Source organism: Juglans regia, chromosome 6, assembly GCF_001411555.2.
Source record: "Juglans regia cultivar Chandler chromosome 6, Walnut 2.0, whole genome shotgun sequence".
In the NCBI taxonomy this organism is placed as follows: domain Eukaryota; kingdom Viridiplantae; phylum Streptophyta; class Magnoliopsida; order Fagales; family Juglandaceae; genus Juglans; species Juglans regia.
Genome location: NC_049906.1, coordinates 18,931,630 through 18,945,361, shown reverse-complemented (window position 1 = coordinate 18,945,361; position 13,732 = coordinate 18,931,630). Strand labels below are relative to the sequence as shown.

General features: G+C 39.3%; 2 protein-coding genes across 5 annotated transcripts; one reads left to right on the top strand and one right to left on the bottom strand.

Moving 5' to 3' along the window:
- Positions 1–2,110: 2,110 nt before the first annotated feature.
- Positions 2,111–3,668, top strand: LOC118348630 (putative nuclease HARBI1). Its single transcript, XM_035690688.1, has 3 exons — positions 2,111–2,452; positions 2,760–2,991; positions 3,117–3,668. The coding sequence occupies exons 1-3, from the start codon at positions 2,111–2,113 to the stop codon at positions 3,584–3,586; spliced, it is 1,044 nt and encodes a 347-aa protein (XP_035546581.1). The 3' UTR covers positions 3,587–3,668.
- A 4,132-nt stretch (positions 3,669–7,800) lies between these two features.
- LOC109011023 (methyl-CpG-binding domain protein 4-like protein) lies at positions 7,801–13,348 on the bottom strand. Of its 4 annotated transcripts, none has more exons than XM_018992034.2 (4): positions 13,143–13,348; positions 10,893–13,022; positions 8,286–8,482; positions 7,801–8,141 (listed from the first exon to the last, which is right to left on the bottom strand). In XM_018992034.2, exons 1-4 carry the CDS (start codon positions 13,302–13,304, stop codon positions 8,021–8,023), a joined length of 2,610 nt encoding a protein of 869 aa, XP_018847579.2. In that variant the 5' UTR covers positions 13,305–13,348; the 3' UTR covers positions 7,801–8,020. The 4 variants fall into 4 exon arrangements, with proteins under 4 accessions (XP_018847579.2, XP_018847580.1, XP_018847578.2 ...); XM_018992035.2 differs by having other exon boundaries at positions 10,893–12,954; positions 13,143–13,244; XM_018992033.2 differs by having other exon boundaries at positions 8,290–8,482; positions 10,893–13,348.
- Between the last annotated feature and the right edge of the window lie 384 nt (positions 13,349–13,732).

Here is a 13,732-nt window from a genome sequence, read left to right as displayed (position 1 = left end):
TCGGGCTTGGCACTTCACTGCTGCTCCGCGTGAAGTTTCTGCACTGACCACATATTTTCCTGTGCATTTCTCCAACTTCACACTGTTTTGCAGTGTACACAATTTACAGGACTTTGAGGGGTTGTAGTTTGTATGAACATCTTGAGACTTTTGAGTGCTACTTGGCTCGGGTATTGGAGCCAATTAGTCACAGTGATAGACCATCTATATTGAGACTTTTGAGTGCTACAGAGCTCGGGTATTGGGGCTCGGGTATTTGTTCCCTAATGTGTTTTTTACAAGTATCTGTTTAAATTCTTATTTTTATCCACAATGAGCATTAATAAAATAACCAAAAAATCTGCAATTCTTCCAAGTATGTTAATTTCTATCATGGTCCTGTGTATTTATTAATGTTATGTTTCTGGGGTTGTTATTGTGGTACGCATGTGGTTGAATGTGGTAGTGGGATGTTTTGATTTTTGTCAATTTTCCTCTACTACTGTTGTGTACTTATATATAATAAATATATATGGGGATTAATAAACTTCCGTCATCCATGTTCCCATAGCGATACTCCTTACGCTCATCTGCTAGACATCAGCCGTATCAACAGGTATGGGTCATTTGTAATTCCGGTTCATTACTCATATTAACGCATATAACGTAGCGTAGTTGACATGCAAAACCTTTTTTTTTTCTTATATTACCATTTTAGCTATTTGAAATGGATGACCCCGAAGATATGAGCTGGGATAATGTGCTTTGGGGCGATGCCATGGAGAAGATATTCATCGACATGCTCTACTAGGACGCGCTTCAAGGTAGATTAAAGGGCGGAAAGATAACATTTAGAGAGCATGGAGTTTATGCACAGCGACTCACTGCTATTGGGAAGAAAGTGTTTGACGGGAACTAGGTTCATGGAAAATTGACGAGGTTGAAGGGGATGCAGCGCTTGTTTACCGATTTGTTGAGCCAAACTGATATGGGTTGGGATCCCGACACAAAGACAGTTGTCGCGAGTGACGAGTGTTGGGAGAATGCCATTAGGGTAAAATTTTAATTAAAGTTAACCATCTTTATTGCACCCAAAAATTTGTTGTTTGAGCACTCGATGTTTGATTATTAACTGCGTATGTTTCTTCTATAATTGTTAGGTTAAATTGAAATGGGGGAGGTTTCGTACTTTTGGCTGCCCAAAGTACGAGGAGCTGTGCACCATATTTGGCGCGTCCGTTGCATACGGGACTATGCAACACGCATCAACACAGCTACCCGCAGATAGCGACGACGAGCGGCGCCTGGATGAGGAGATGCGAGCTCGACGCCCTCCCGCACTAGGCCATCGACAGGGACTACCCATTGGCAATGATGACTTTATTGACTTAATGGGGATCGGGTCACCTGCAGTCGATGCCGTGACTGGGTCATCACGTAGGCCGAAGCCAAGAAAGAAGAGCGATTTTGAGGTGCAGCTTTCTGAGGCCATGGAGGAGGTTAAACTGACGCAAAGAGCGAGGCGTAAACGATATGAGGATCAAGAAGCTGTGGCATCATCGAAGCGCAGCAAAGAGTCAGAGCATAGTGATGGGACCAATGGGGGGTATGATCCGATTAGTTATTGTGCGACGTTTCTCAGCGAGCTTTCCCCTCCGTTGGAGCCATCCCAACTTGTTCGTGCAATTAAGGAATTACTGAACCCAGATATGCGATAGTTTTTCTTGTCTTTGGATGCTGCAAGGAGGGACGATTGGGCCCGTAATTGTTAAAGTAGGCTCATTTTTAATTCTTAGGCTATATTTTCGATGGCATTGTCACCCTTTATTTTTCATGAGACTATTTGTATTCCTTTGATGAGTTTATAAACAGCTACTTTTCCAATGTGGGTTGTCTGTTTGATTTGTTGTAATCTCATTGAAATGAGGAAGGATTATGGAGGACCTGTTTTAGGCTCTGTTCGGGTTCTGTATGATTATATTGGATTATGTTTAATATATTATATGATTATCGTAGTACCTCCTTATTATTTTGTTAACTTGTGAGAGATTATTTACAACTGTTGTAAAGATAAAATAGTACGAATTAACTCACTGTGCACAATGGGAATTGGTCAGCAGGAAGGTACTCGATGAACGTGAATCGAGATTCAGATGATATGTTCCCTAATGTGTGTTTGACTGATAGTAGTGAAGATGACCTTGCAACTGAGGATCTTGAGACACTCGCATTTCTTGTGAGGGCTGGTAGAGAAGCACAACAACAGCTTAGACAGCCACAACACAATATCGGATTACGGGGACATCAATATATTTTGGAAGTTTTGAATGGGAATCCAAGAAATTGTCGCGAGTTATTCCGACTTGAGGTTGATGCCTTCCGCGCATTATGCAGCTTGTTACGTTCAAATAGTTTTTTGAAGGATACTAGAAAAGGGCTGACCGTCGAGAAACAAATAGGCATGTTCACATCGGTAGTGGCAGCTGGAGACGAATAACGGATTGTGGGGCAGCGATTTCAACATTCAACAGAAACTGTTAATGCCCATGTGAGGAACGTTATGAAGGCCCTGTGTAGGCTAGGGACACATCTTATTTACCCAACTCACACATCCGGGGTGCACTCAACAATCGCAGGCAATCCGAGAAATTATCCTTGGTTTGAGGTAAGTTGTTTATGGTAGATAATAAAATATAATTCTGATTATATTGGATCATTGTTTTGTAAATTACTTAAACCGTATGTATTCGTATGTATCATGTCTGGTTACTCGTTCGCAGGGATGCATTGGTGCAATTGATGGGACCATGATCGACGCTGTTGTACCTGCAGAGGTGCGTGAGACATATCGCAACCGGCATGGCAAAGTTGCCCAAAACGTATTGTGTGTATGTGACTTGGACATGAAGTTCACATTCCTGTACACTGGTTGGGAGGGGAGCTCGCATGATGCACGTGTATTCATCGATGCATTGTCTCAGGGCCGCAACGCATTTCCAATGCCTCTCGATGGTAAATCACTTCTATTATATAATTATTTTTGTCTGATTATATTGGGTCTTTATATCTGCTGTTTTTAAAAAGCTCGGGATTCGTTGCTTGGGGCCTGATTATCTCATAATGTTAATGGTTGACAGGTCATTATTATCTAGTCGATTCGGCGTATCCATGTACTCGAGGATTTATGCCCCCTTACCCTAGAGAGAGATATCATAGAAGTGACCGTCAGGGTCAGCGGGGATTTAGGGGGTATAAAGATTATTTTAATCATCGTCATTCATGTATTCGTAACGTAATAGAACGTACATTTGGGGTCTTGAAATCACGATTTAGAATTTTAAGACTCATGCCTGGTTATAAAGTTGGGAGGCAAGGGGATCTGATCATTGCATGTTGTACGTTACACAATTTTATTAGAATGACGAGCCCGAATGACTGGTTGTTCGAGGAGTGGAGAGATATGGAGCTCAGTCCAAGCGGTCGTGCATATAGCGACGCCGCAGTTTTAGGAAATCATCCTGACATGACCGTCGAATCAGCCCGAGCTATGGCTGCAATTAGGGATGACATTGCCAAACGTATGTGGGAAGCTAGGAGTGGTCATTGACTTATATTGATAAATATTGACATTATTGAGACTATATAAGGGTGTAGTTAGAGATTCAAATGTATTGCAAATTTTATTTTGGTCTGGCAATATATTACTAATCTATATAGATAGGGAAGTTTGTAGCAAATTTATTTAGAAATATGGTTGCTAATATTATAAGCTATATACGTAAATTTAGTTTCATAAATAATTGGTCGATATGTAAATTTTATCGTACACAAATTTACAAGGATTGATTTTATAATTTAATGATGTTATTTTCCTAATTGATTATCATTGACTATAATTGAAAATTAGAGGTAGGCAAAATGAGCATTACTACGGTGAATATGGGAAATGAATTTAAGCACAGCTATTTGAAAAAATTATTTTATAATATATTAATATTATTTAACGTTTTTTTGCAAACAATTACAATTGGGATTTTTGAAAAAATGATTAACTTTATTATCGAAATTTTGTTGTATTTTTTACAACAAAATTTCATTAGAAAAGACTATTGTAATCCAAAAATTTTTATTATTCACTTCATTAAAAAAAAAAAGTACCTGGGTAATTAATAATTTATTAATATTTCTTTATCAATAATTTATAAATAACATTTAATATAAAGTTAAAACCATATCAATTCATAGATAAATTACAACAACTTACAAATTATCTCAACTCATCTCACTACTATTCATAAATCATCTCAACTCATCTCAACTCATCTCAACTCATCTCACTACTATTCAAAACTCATTTCAAATCATCTTAAATCATCTCAACTCATCTCAACTCATCTCACTACTATTCAAAACTCATTTCAAATCATCTTAAATCATCTCAACTCATCTTCGAATCCAAACGACATCTAAGTCATTAGTCATCAAGGAAGAGGGTCAGAGATCATCATTTGGTGATGTAAAAATACCAAAAACCTTGTTCAATAAGAGATAGGACCTTGTGGTTTGAATTAAATCAATGAAAGATTATGGGTTTCTTGACTGAGAGACCTAGAGTTGTTGTCTCAGTGGCTAATTTGAAACTTTATGGTTTATTTTCAACTTCTTGGGCAGCCTGAAATAGAGAGTTTTAGAGAGTCAAACTAATATTATCGAGGGAGAAAAAAGCATACTTTTTTAGGCTATGATGTACTAGAGTGGTAGTGACTAATTCTTGGTTCATTGTTGTTGGTCTGACACAAAAAAATCCTTGTGCCAAGAAGGAGTGGTGGCACAATAAATATAAGGGATTGTGGTCATCTCTTGTGGTGGCTTACGAGAATCAAGAGCGTGATCGCTTTTTGTGTTGTTGGGCGATACAATAGGGAGTTGATGGGTTTCTCTTATTGCTACTTTTTTTTTCTTTTCTAAGTAAACAAATTTCATTAGAAAAGGAAAAAATTATACATGAAGACGAGTCGAGTTCCCTATCAAACACCCTACAATAACCGCAGTACAAAAGTGATGACAAGAAGGAAAATAAAATAGATTTTGGGACCAATTTATTGGTTCCTATCCATGCCCTACAAAGAGGGTGCTATCTTAAAAGATGATTTTTAAGTAAGCCACCATTGGAGGCAGTGTAAGCTGTAGGTGTACTACAGTTTATTGTCTTGAGATATTTTTTAGAAACATCTGTAGTCCATTTTTCAAGATCATCAGTTAGGAAAAACGATAACATCGTAGAAAGACTGGTATTGGATGGATTGATTTGCGACGGATCATCTGTTTTCTTGGGCCTCTGTGGTGGCACATGGAGGCCACACGCCAATGGTTGAGAAGTGAGGTGGGGCAGATCTGAAAGATTGTGAAGTAAGGAATCAGCTGGTACAGTGCGTTTAGCCGGCAGAGTCGTCGAGGCCCAATGACGCGTAAAGACCACACGCGGAAGCAAGCCTCGTGTGAGGGTCATGCACCGAGATTTTTGGCGCAGTTCTACTTCATCCCAATAGATTGGCAACAGTAGGGTTGCGTGGTGGGACGAGTGTCAACTAATGGTGGCCGGAGTCTAGTAGATCTGACAAAAACCAAACCAACGGAGGGGAGGAGAGAAAAAAAACACTACTATGGAAGGATATTCACACATCAGTAGTTGAAAGGAAATGGAGATGGAGAGGAGGGTGGAAAGCATATTCACACAGCTCTCACCCTCCTCTCCAGCAGAGGCACTCAGAGTGATTTGTGCTTTGTAGAGAGAAGGAACAGATTTTCTTTCTAGAGAGAAGGCGACCTCAACCCCTTTGTCAATCTTCTCTTATTGCTACCTTATTAATTAATAGGATTAATAATAGGTTGCTAGGGTAATTATAAAGGGGCATGTAGGGTTTCATTCAAGAAAGAAGAGGATTTTTGGGTTTCTCTGATACATAGTTGGCAGCACACAATCCAACGCAATGAGATATAGGATTTTATGAAGCTGCAGTTGGTGTTTCTTGGGCTTCATGTGGGACAAAAAATTGTTATGGATGCTTGAAATAGCCGAAGAGACATTGACTTTCGTGGTTTAGAAATTCCCTAAGGTTTCCTAATATTGAGGATTGTACTCTAAATTAAAGATAGCAGTAGATTGTGTGCCTATATGGAGTTGGTTTTAGTCAAAGGTCTCCGAGAATCTCCGTGGCTCTTTAATGGACAATTATTTTGGACATAACGGCCCCTTAATTGGAGATTGGGCTGCCCCAGCTCCCAATTCATCTGGAGAAGGAGTTGGGCTCCTATGTTGATGATTTATAGATCTTAAGAGCACGGGCCGCCACGGCCCAAATGAAAGTAAGTAGACTTATAGCTCATGGTTCAATTGGACATGTAGGTTATATTCGTACTGATTTCTCATGTGGAACCAGTTTCTGCTAACAGTGGGCAGCAAGGACATAAAATAAGTTCAATTAAAGCCTAAACCAAGAAGGTACCAACGAAGTCATTGCCCCTTTAGAGATAGGGTAGGGGGCGTTCATGCCGTTAAGATGGTCAACCTATCTTTAATGGGTTTCCCGTAGCTGGAAGGTATACTTAAGAAGACAGTTTTGTATGAAACTTGACCAAATCATCCAGTTGTAACATGTTAAACCATGAACATTTTGAAATTTTCAACATTTCCACCAATCAACATCCAACTTTTTTACAATTTAGAAATAAATGAAATAATAAAAAATGCATGGGCCTGTGGGACAAAATCCAAAACTTAGCCCCAACCTTTAACTTTTTCCTCTATTCTCTTTTGCAGGACTCAATAGTTAAGGAAAGCAACTGGTTGGTGGCATCTGGAAACAGTAATACAACAAGAAGTAATCCTCGTATGTCATTCAGCATATCTAGGAGGAGATATATGCAGAGATATTTTAAGTTTGGAATCCACCATACTAACTCAATGGCCACAGAAGAGATAGGAAGAGGGGAGGGGAGGGGAGGGGGACGGGACGAGAACCTGTACGCCACCAAGAGGGGAGAAAAACTGAAAAGGTCAATGGAGCACAAGTATATATATGCATATCCACCTGCGCCAACAATTTAAGATGGAGGAAAGGACTGTCAGCCATGGACAAAGGGATGGCTCCTTAGCACAAACTGCCTTGACCATGTTTAGTTTCTCAAAATAAAATGAAAATAGAACAAAATTTCCCCAACTATTCGGCAAACGAACTACAAATTTGCAACAGCTGGCAACGATGAGGCGGGGACGACGACAACGCCTCGCTGTTGCAATGGCTAGTGAGAGAGAAATGGGTGAATAAAGCTCAAAATTTGGGAAAGCTCAGTTGGAAAAATAGATAAGTTCAAATCTTACCTCATGTACACTAGCTACAAAACTTAGATCTCAGTGAGGGAGAAAACCCAGTTGAAGGTAAAGATGAAATTGATAAGCCAGTTTGTTTTAAATGTGGATTCAAATTCTAAGTAACTTACCTTGAAAAGTTATCAAACATGAGTTTTCAATTTCTCATTGGATGCTGTCAAGGCCACCTTTACACCATATCCAGTTTAAAGGTTTTTCCTATCAAGAAACATAATGAGATTGTAGATGGTACAATTGGAGACTGCTCATATAGGGTCTAGGCTCCGAGCATCGTATCCATTTTCCCAAGGATGAAGCCAAGGCAGATATTTTTCTATTTTGCACGTTTGCAAACCCCGTGAATTGGAGCCGTGAAACAAAAAGAGAACAATAACTACCAAGAAAATTCAAAATGATTCCAAAAATTGCATCTGAAGAAGTGCAATAGCAAGGGATATAAAGATGCCTTCTGCTAACATAAATAAGGTTTCCCAAAATTCATGGTTATACAAAAGCAGAACCTGTAAAGCATGGTAGTTGGTCATATATATAAAGTTCATCAACTATGAGATAGGTTTTTTTTTTTTTTTATAATTAACTATAAGATAGGTCTTCTCTCGCACTCAGCTTTCTCACAAAAAATATATGGAAGAGATAGAGAGAGAGAGAGAATCATAATAATGTAGCTCTAATACTGAAGAGATATTCCCAGTAATAATTTAGCATGTAATCAGTAGGTCTCACCCGGTCCCACTTTCCAGTACAAAATATTGCATACGCATCAGCTGCATATCTGGCCAAAAGAGAGAATAATTCAGTTTCCATTGAGATATAATCCACCAACTTTTTCTTTGGGGGCAAGGGGGGAAGAGGTAGGAGAGAGAAGAAAGAATTCTTAACCAATATGAAGGAAAGGGGGAAAGATTAGTCAATTTACTTGCCAACACCATACAGATCGGTCACGTATTTCCAGGTATCTCCCATGTAGTCCTGAGAGAAGCGCTGTATCATCTGTGCCCTCTTTTTTTGTAGACCTAGAGGTTGTATAATCTTTTCTATCTCCTTTGCAGGGACTTCAGTAGCTGTCTTTGCATCAGGACAAAGTGTAAAGAGATCCAATAGAATCTTTCCAGCCTGTAATGAGAAATATATGCATCCAAGCAATTAAGTGAGAACCATGCTAGCTACTAACAACTAGGAATATATGCTAGAGGTTGAAGTCCATAAGGATCCATACACATGAAGATGTAAAGATTCATCTTAATAACCACCGTTGATCTATAGTTTTGGACAGATGTGTAAAGAAATCAATCTAGGCCTTGAAACTTCAGGATGCTTAACCAATACACGTTAGTTTCGTATGATTAGATCAAATCAAATTCAAACATGTCTAGGTTAATTTCCCAAATTACAACTGAAAACTAGACTAAGGATCCCATGGAACCAAACCCAGCATCAAAGCAAAACAAGTGACTGATCATCCTTTGAGTGAGTTTGCTTTCAGCGAGTAATGAGTTTTTGTTGATGATTTTGTTAAGGTTTTAATTGAAACCATGGGTGGCACACCTAGCCTCGTGGCTCAGCTTGTTTGAGCTCAGCCTTGGCATTGACACATCATCAGTGCCAACATCTTCTTTGACACCACTTGGGCATCTTCGGCATCTAGTTTCCCTTTTTCAGTTGAATTTTTTGCACATTTTATTCTTTGGCCACTTCTTTTTCTTTTCTTCATCTTTGGTTAACAAAAACATATGGAATGACTAAAACCCTTAAGTTTCAGTTTTAGTTTTGGTTTTGTATTTTCATATTAAAGGTGTTTTAATCATTATACACTTTTTTCCATCCAAGATAAAGACCTAAATTTTAAGGATGAGGCAACTCAGAATAAAAACATAGATTTAAGGGATGAGTCGTACTGAGTGGTGGTATGTTTAAGAATGGGGTGAGATCATGGCGAAGTGTGCTTTATCCATCTTTGTCTTCTTCTTCTAGTTCCCACTTTCTTCCTTCCTTTCTTTCTTTCTTCCTTCGTTTTCAGTTTATTTTTGTGCATTTTTTCCATTTTTTGGGAGCATAGATTTTGAAATTTTCTGTTTGTAAAGTTAAGGAAATTGGACAGGAGCTGATTGAAAACTGGGAGAAGCACAGGGAATTAATGAACAAAATTGGAAACTGAGGGAACATATTGATAACCAGCAAAAGCATAGGGGATTGCTTGATAATTTCGCCAACAAAATTAATGTATTGTAAAATGCACATCAAACTTTATGACTAGAAGTCTAGGATTGTGCAGTCGAATTACAATGACACTTTTGAAAATAAATAAATAATGGATTGGCCTGATTAGGACGTCGAGAATATAAGGGGAGAAATTGTAATACCCCATTCTGATAAGTGATAATGGTAGGTGGTGTATGAGATCTCACATTACTTGGAAATGAGAAATTTTGGCTCTTTATAATGTTCCAATAGGCCTCCAATTGTACCATTAACTAGTCTTTTTAGAAATAGGCCATGTAGCTTGGCCTTCCATTGAGGTGTTACAAATGGTATCCGAGCCTATCCTAACCAGAAATGTGTGACTTGAGCTGTGGCTCCTACGATGGATGGGCCCAATGAGGACGTCGGGAGTTTAAAGAGGGGAGATTGTGATACCCCATATGATAAGGATAAGGATAAGAGTAGGTGGTGTATGAGATCTCACATTGTTTGGGAATGAAAAGTTTTTGCTCTTTATAAAGATTCAATAGGGTTCCAATTATACTATTGACTAATCTTTTTGGAATATAGGCCATGTGGCTTGGGCGAAGCATTAGGGCGTTACATAACCATTGTAATAGAGGCAATAGAGCAGTGGAAGAAATAAGCATATCAGTTCCTTAAAATGGCTATTGCAAAGACCCAAAAATAGCCCGGCATATGTAGGCTAATAGTCCAAAAGTACCAGTTAATGCAACAATTGAAATCTCTTGTAATCATGACAAATATTGCAATAGTGAGAAATTCTCTAGCAAAGTCAATGTGGGATCTCATTGACTACTCTCTCATACCAAATACATGACATTCTCATCAGGCCAATCCCTCAGGTGGCACAACTTAAGTCACACACTTCTCACTCCCAAGTACAATAGGACCCATTCATCATCCTCTTATACTACATTGGAGTGTTACACTCATCAATACATAAAAAGTTGCGCACGCATCCAAACTTCCTGCTCCAAGATTGGTACCAACCTTGGATTTATTATGCTGGAAAAAAGCCAAGCAAAGCTAAAACTTAGGCATGTTGAATATCTAATAAATTTTAATGCCATAAATGCAATATACACTTTGTTGTCCACAATACAAGAGCTCCTCTGATCATCGACCATAAATTTGGCAGCTCCCATAACAAAATTATGACATATCATAGAAAGGATGGAAAACTTCTGTCTAGTCAAACTATTGCTTCAGAGAGTAAAATATATTCATGGCTATGAGGTTACAAAAACTGATAATGAATGAACAATTGATTCATAACAAGGATAAAGCTACAAGAAAATACCTGCGAACCAGTTGTCCGATTTAGGAGCATGCATATCACCAATACCTTCCAAGGGTCATCGGCATGATCCTCTTGGAGAAGACCATATCTGGAGCGTGGAGGCTTCCACATGTTATCTGGACTTTTTCTTCGGTAAGCATCAAATCTTTTCTGTAAAGTAGATAAAACTGTTTTAACTTTCACACTTCGTTTACGAGTCTTTTTACCTCCCAACAAAATGCCATCTGCATTTTCTTCTTCTCCAGGCATCTTTTTGAAGAAGCGGGAAGTGACCTTCACTGAAGTAGCAGAAGGTTTTGCACAAGGTCTTCTTGATTTGATTTGTGTATCATTACTGCCATTTCTCAGCACTTGTTGTCCTGTTGAACTCTGGAAGTATGGGGAGAGCTTTTGAACTTCAGGGTGAGCAATTGTTTGCTGTTTTTCCTTTCCTCTCCTTCGCTTGCAACTATCAACCTTTTCAATTCCTAGCCCATTTTGCTGCATTTCTTCTTCTTTCAAGTTTGTGTAAATTCTTGGTGCTACAACAGCTTCACCGTCAACATGTTCAGCTGAGTTCCTGCCACCATCAATTGCTATAATGGAGGAGGGATTAGTCATATTAGATGAGAACGTGGGCTCCTCACTATATTTCTTTTCCTCCTCACCTTTGTGCTGGCCATTCTTTACTTTCTTGGATATGCCATTACTCTTGTAAATACATTGCGAAAGGACATCCTCAAGCTTCAAAATCTGATTTCCAACAGATGGATGAACCCCACTCTTTATTTGGCGACTCGATTCTTTTTTCAGCCTATCGCAAACCAAATCACTACCTTCCTCTTTTTCGGGCATCTTTTGGAAGAAGCGGGAGACCTTCACTGATGTTGCAGAAGTTTTTGAACGAGGTCCTGTTGATTTCATTTGTGTATCATTACCATCATTTCTCAACACTTGTTGTCCTGTTGACCTCTGGAAATATGGGGAGGCCTTTCGAACTTTAGTGTGAGCAATTGTTTGCTGTTTTCCGATTACTCTCCTTCGTTTGGAATGATCAATATCCCCAATCCCTAGCCCATTTTGGCGACTCGGTTCTTTTTTCTGCTTATCGCAAACCAAAACACTACCTTCCTGTTTTTCGGGCATCTTTTGGAAGTAGCGGGAGACCTTCACAAAAGCAGCAGAAATTTTTGAACGAGGTCTTGTTGATTTCATTTTTGTAGTTTTACCATCATTTGTCAACACTCGTCCTGTTGACCTCTGGAAATATGGGGAGGCATTTTGAATTTCAAGGTGAGCAATTGTTTGCTGTTTTCCTTTAACTCTCCTTCGCTTGCAATAAACAGCCTCACCAATTCCTGGCCCATTTCGCTGCACTTCTTCGTTCAAGTTTGTGTAAATTGTTGGCACTACAACAGCATCACTGTCAATCTGCCCAGCGAAGTTCCTGCCACGTTCGGTAGCTAGAATGGAGGAATCTTTGGTCATCTTACATTGGGAAGTGGGTTCCTTGGAAGATTTCTCCTCCTCCTCATCATTGTGACGGACTTTCTTTAAGCTGTTAGTACCTCCATTACCCTTGTAAATATATCGCGAAAGGACATCCTCAAATTTCTGCAAACTCGGTGGAATCTCCTCTGACTTGATAAGCTTGCTGCTAGTTTTATCATCCCTTTCCCCCCTATTGTTTTTATTCTTCTTCTTCTTCCTCACGTGCTTCAGCCGGTCATCATCTCTAAAATTCTCTGCTACAACTGAATCTCCAGTACTCGATGTAAATATGTTGCCTTCAGTAGATAAATCAATATCCTTGCATAGTGGGTTAGTCGGAGATTGTAGGTCAATGCCGACCCATCTATTGGCGCATCCATTTATGCTATTCTTGCTATTACTTTCTTCTTCAATCTCATTTCGCACATTTTGATTAGTTGGAGGATCATATGACAGTTCCTCTTGGAAGAGATGATACCGCGACTCTTCTACTTCTTCTACACCCTTCTTACTAGAACTAGTTTTTCTCTTCCTCTTCTTCTTCATATTGTTCTCCTCCATATGATTATCTTTGGTATTATTGTAGAAATCACTGGATAGATTAACATGAGGGTTATCAAAAGAATCACAATGTGAGGAAGCTTCGATTTGAGGCTGTTGCTGGTAATGGGCATAGGAAGAAATACCATAATCATGGGTGAGATTGAGATTGGGATTGTGTGTACGTGATTGAAGGGGCGTGGTAGACGAAGCAGAGCCCGAGAGTATGAAAGAACTTACGGCGGTTGGGGTTTCTTTCGTCGTAGTTGGATGAAGAAATTCTCGCTTTTCCCTCTTCAAACTCTTCCTCTTCCGTTTCTTCATGCCCAGACTCATGCTCGCTCCATCTCCGCCTGGCGGGCTCTCCCTCCAAAACGACGCATCTTCCTCTGTCTCCGCCATAATTCCTTGTTTCGACTTCAATCTGATTGTTTCTATTTTATATGCTCCGTCTACAGTACTTCGTTTTGCTTTTTACACTATAATATTTAGAGCATCCCCATCCGGATGCTTAAAGCACTGTTATATCTAAAATTTAGAGATAAAATTTAGAAAATTTTGAAAATGAGTCTCTCAATCCATTCTCTAAATTAGGAATTTGTTTTAAGGGATCTACAGTCGTTCTCCATATTTGGGGAACCACTGTACATCCCAAATCGACTGAACCCCAAATCTGTTATCGTTGGTCTCTCGTGTTCTTCTCTTCCTCTCGATTGCCCTTGTTCGTGAAGGGAGGCCTTCTCTCGAACCGTTTGTCACCATTGATGGTGTCTTCTCTTCATCGACTCCACACGAATGTAAGTTATTTCTTCTCTGTGAACCCTTCTCTC

What these genes read in the sequence shown, in the direction of transcription:
- LOC118348630 (XM_035690688.1), top strand. Translation starts at nt 2,111, where the DNA reads ATGAACGTGAATCGAGATTCAGATGATATGTTCCCTAATGTGTGTTTG. An exon ending in AAATAGGCATGTTCACATCG is followed by an intron (nt 2,453 to 2,759) that starts GTAGTGGCAGCT and finishes ACTCGTTCGCAG; the next exon opens with GGATGCATTGGTGCAATTGA. An exon ending in ATTTCCAATGCCTCTCGATG is followed by an intron (nt 2,992 to 3,116) that starts GTAAATCACTTC and finishes AATGGTTGACAG; the next exon opens with GTCATTATTATCTAGTCGAT.
- LOC109011023 (XM_018992032.2), bottom strand. Translation starts at nt 13,304, where the DNA reads ATGGCGGAGACAGAGGAAGATGCGTCGTTTTGGAGGGAGAGCCCGCCA. An exon ending in ATCGGACAACTGGTTCGCAG is followed by an intron (nt 8,483 to 10,892) that starts GTATTTTCTTGT and finishes TTCTCATTACAG; the next exon opens with GCTGGAAAGATTCTATTGGA. An exon ending in GATCTGTATGGTGTTGGCAA is followed by an intron (nt 8,142 to 8,285) that starts GTAAATTGACTA and finishes TCTTTTGGCCAG; the next exon opens with ATATGCAGCTGATGCGTATG.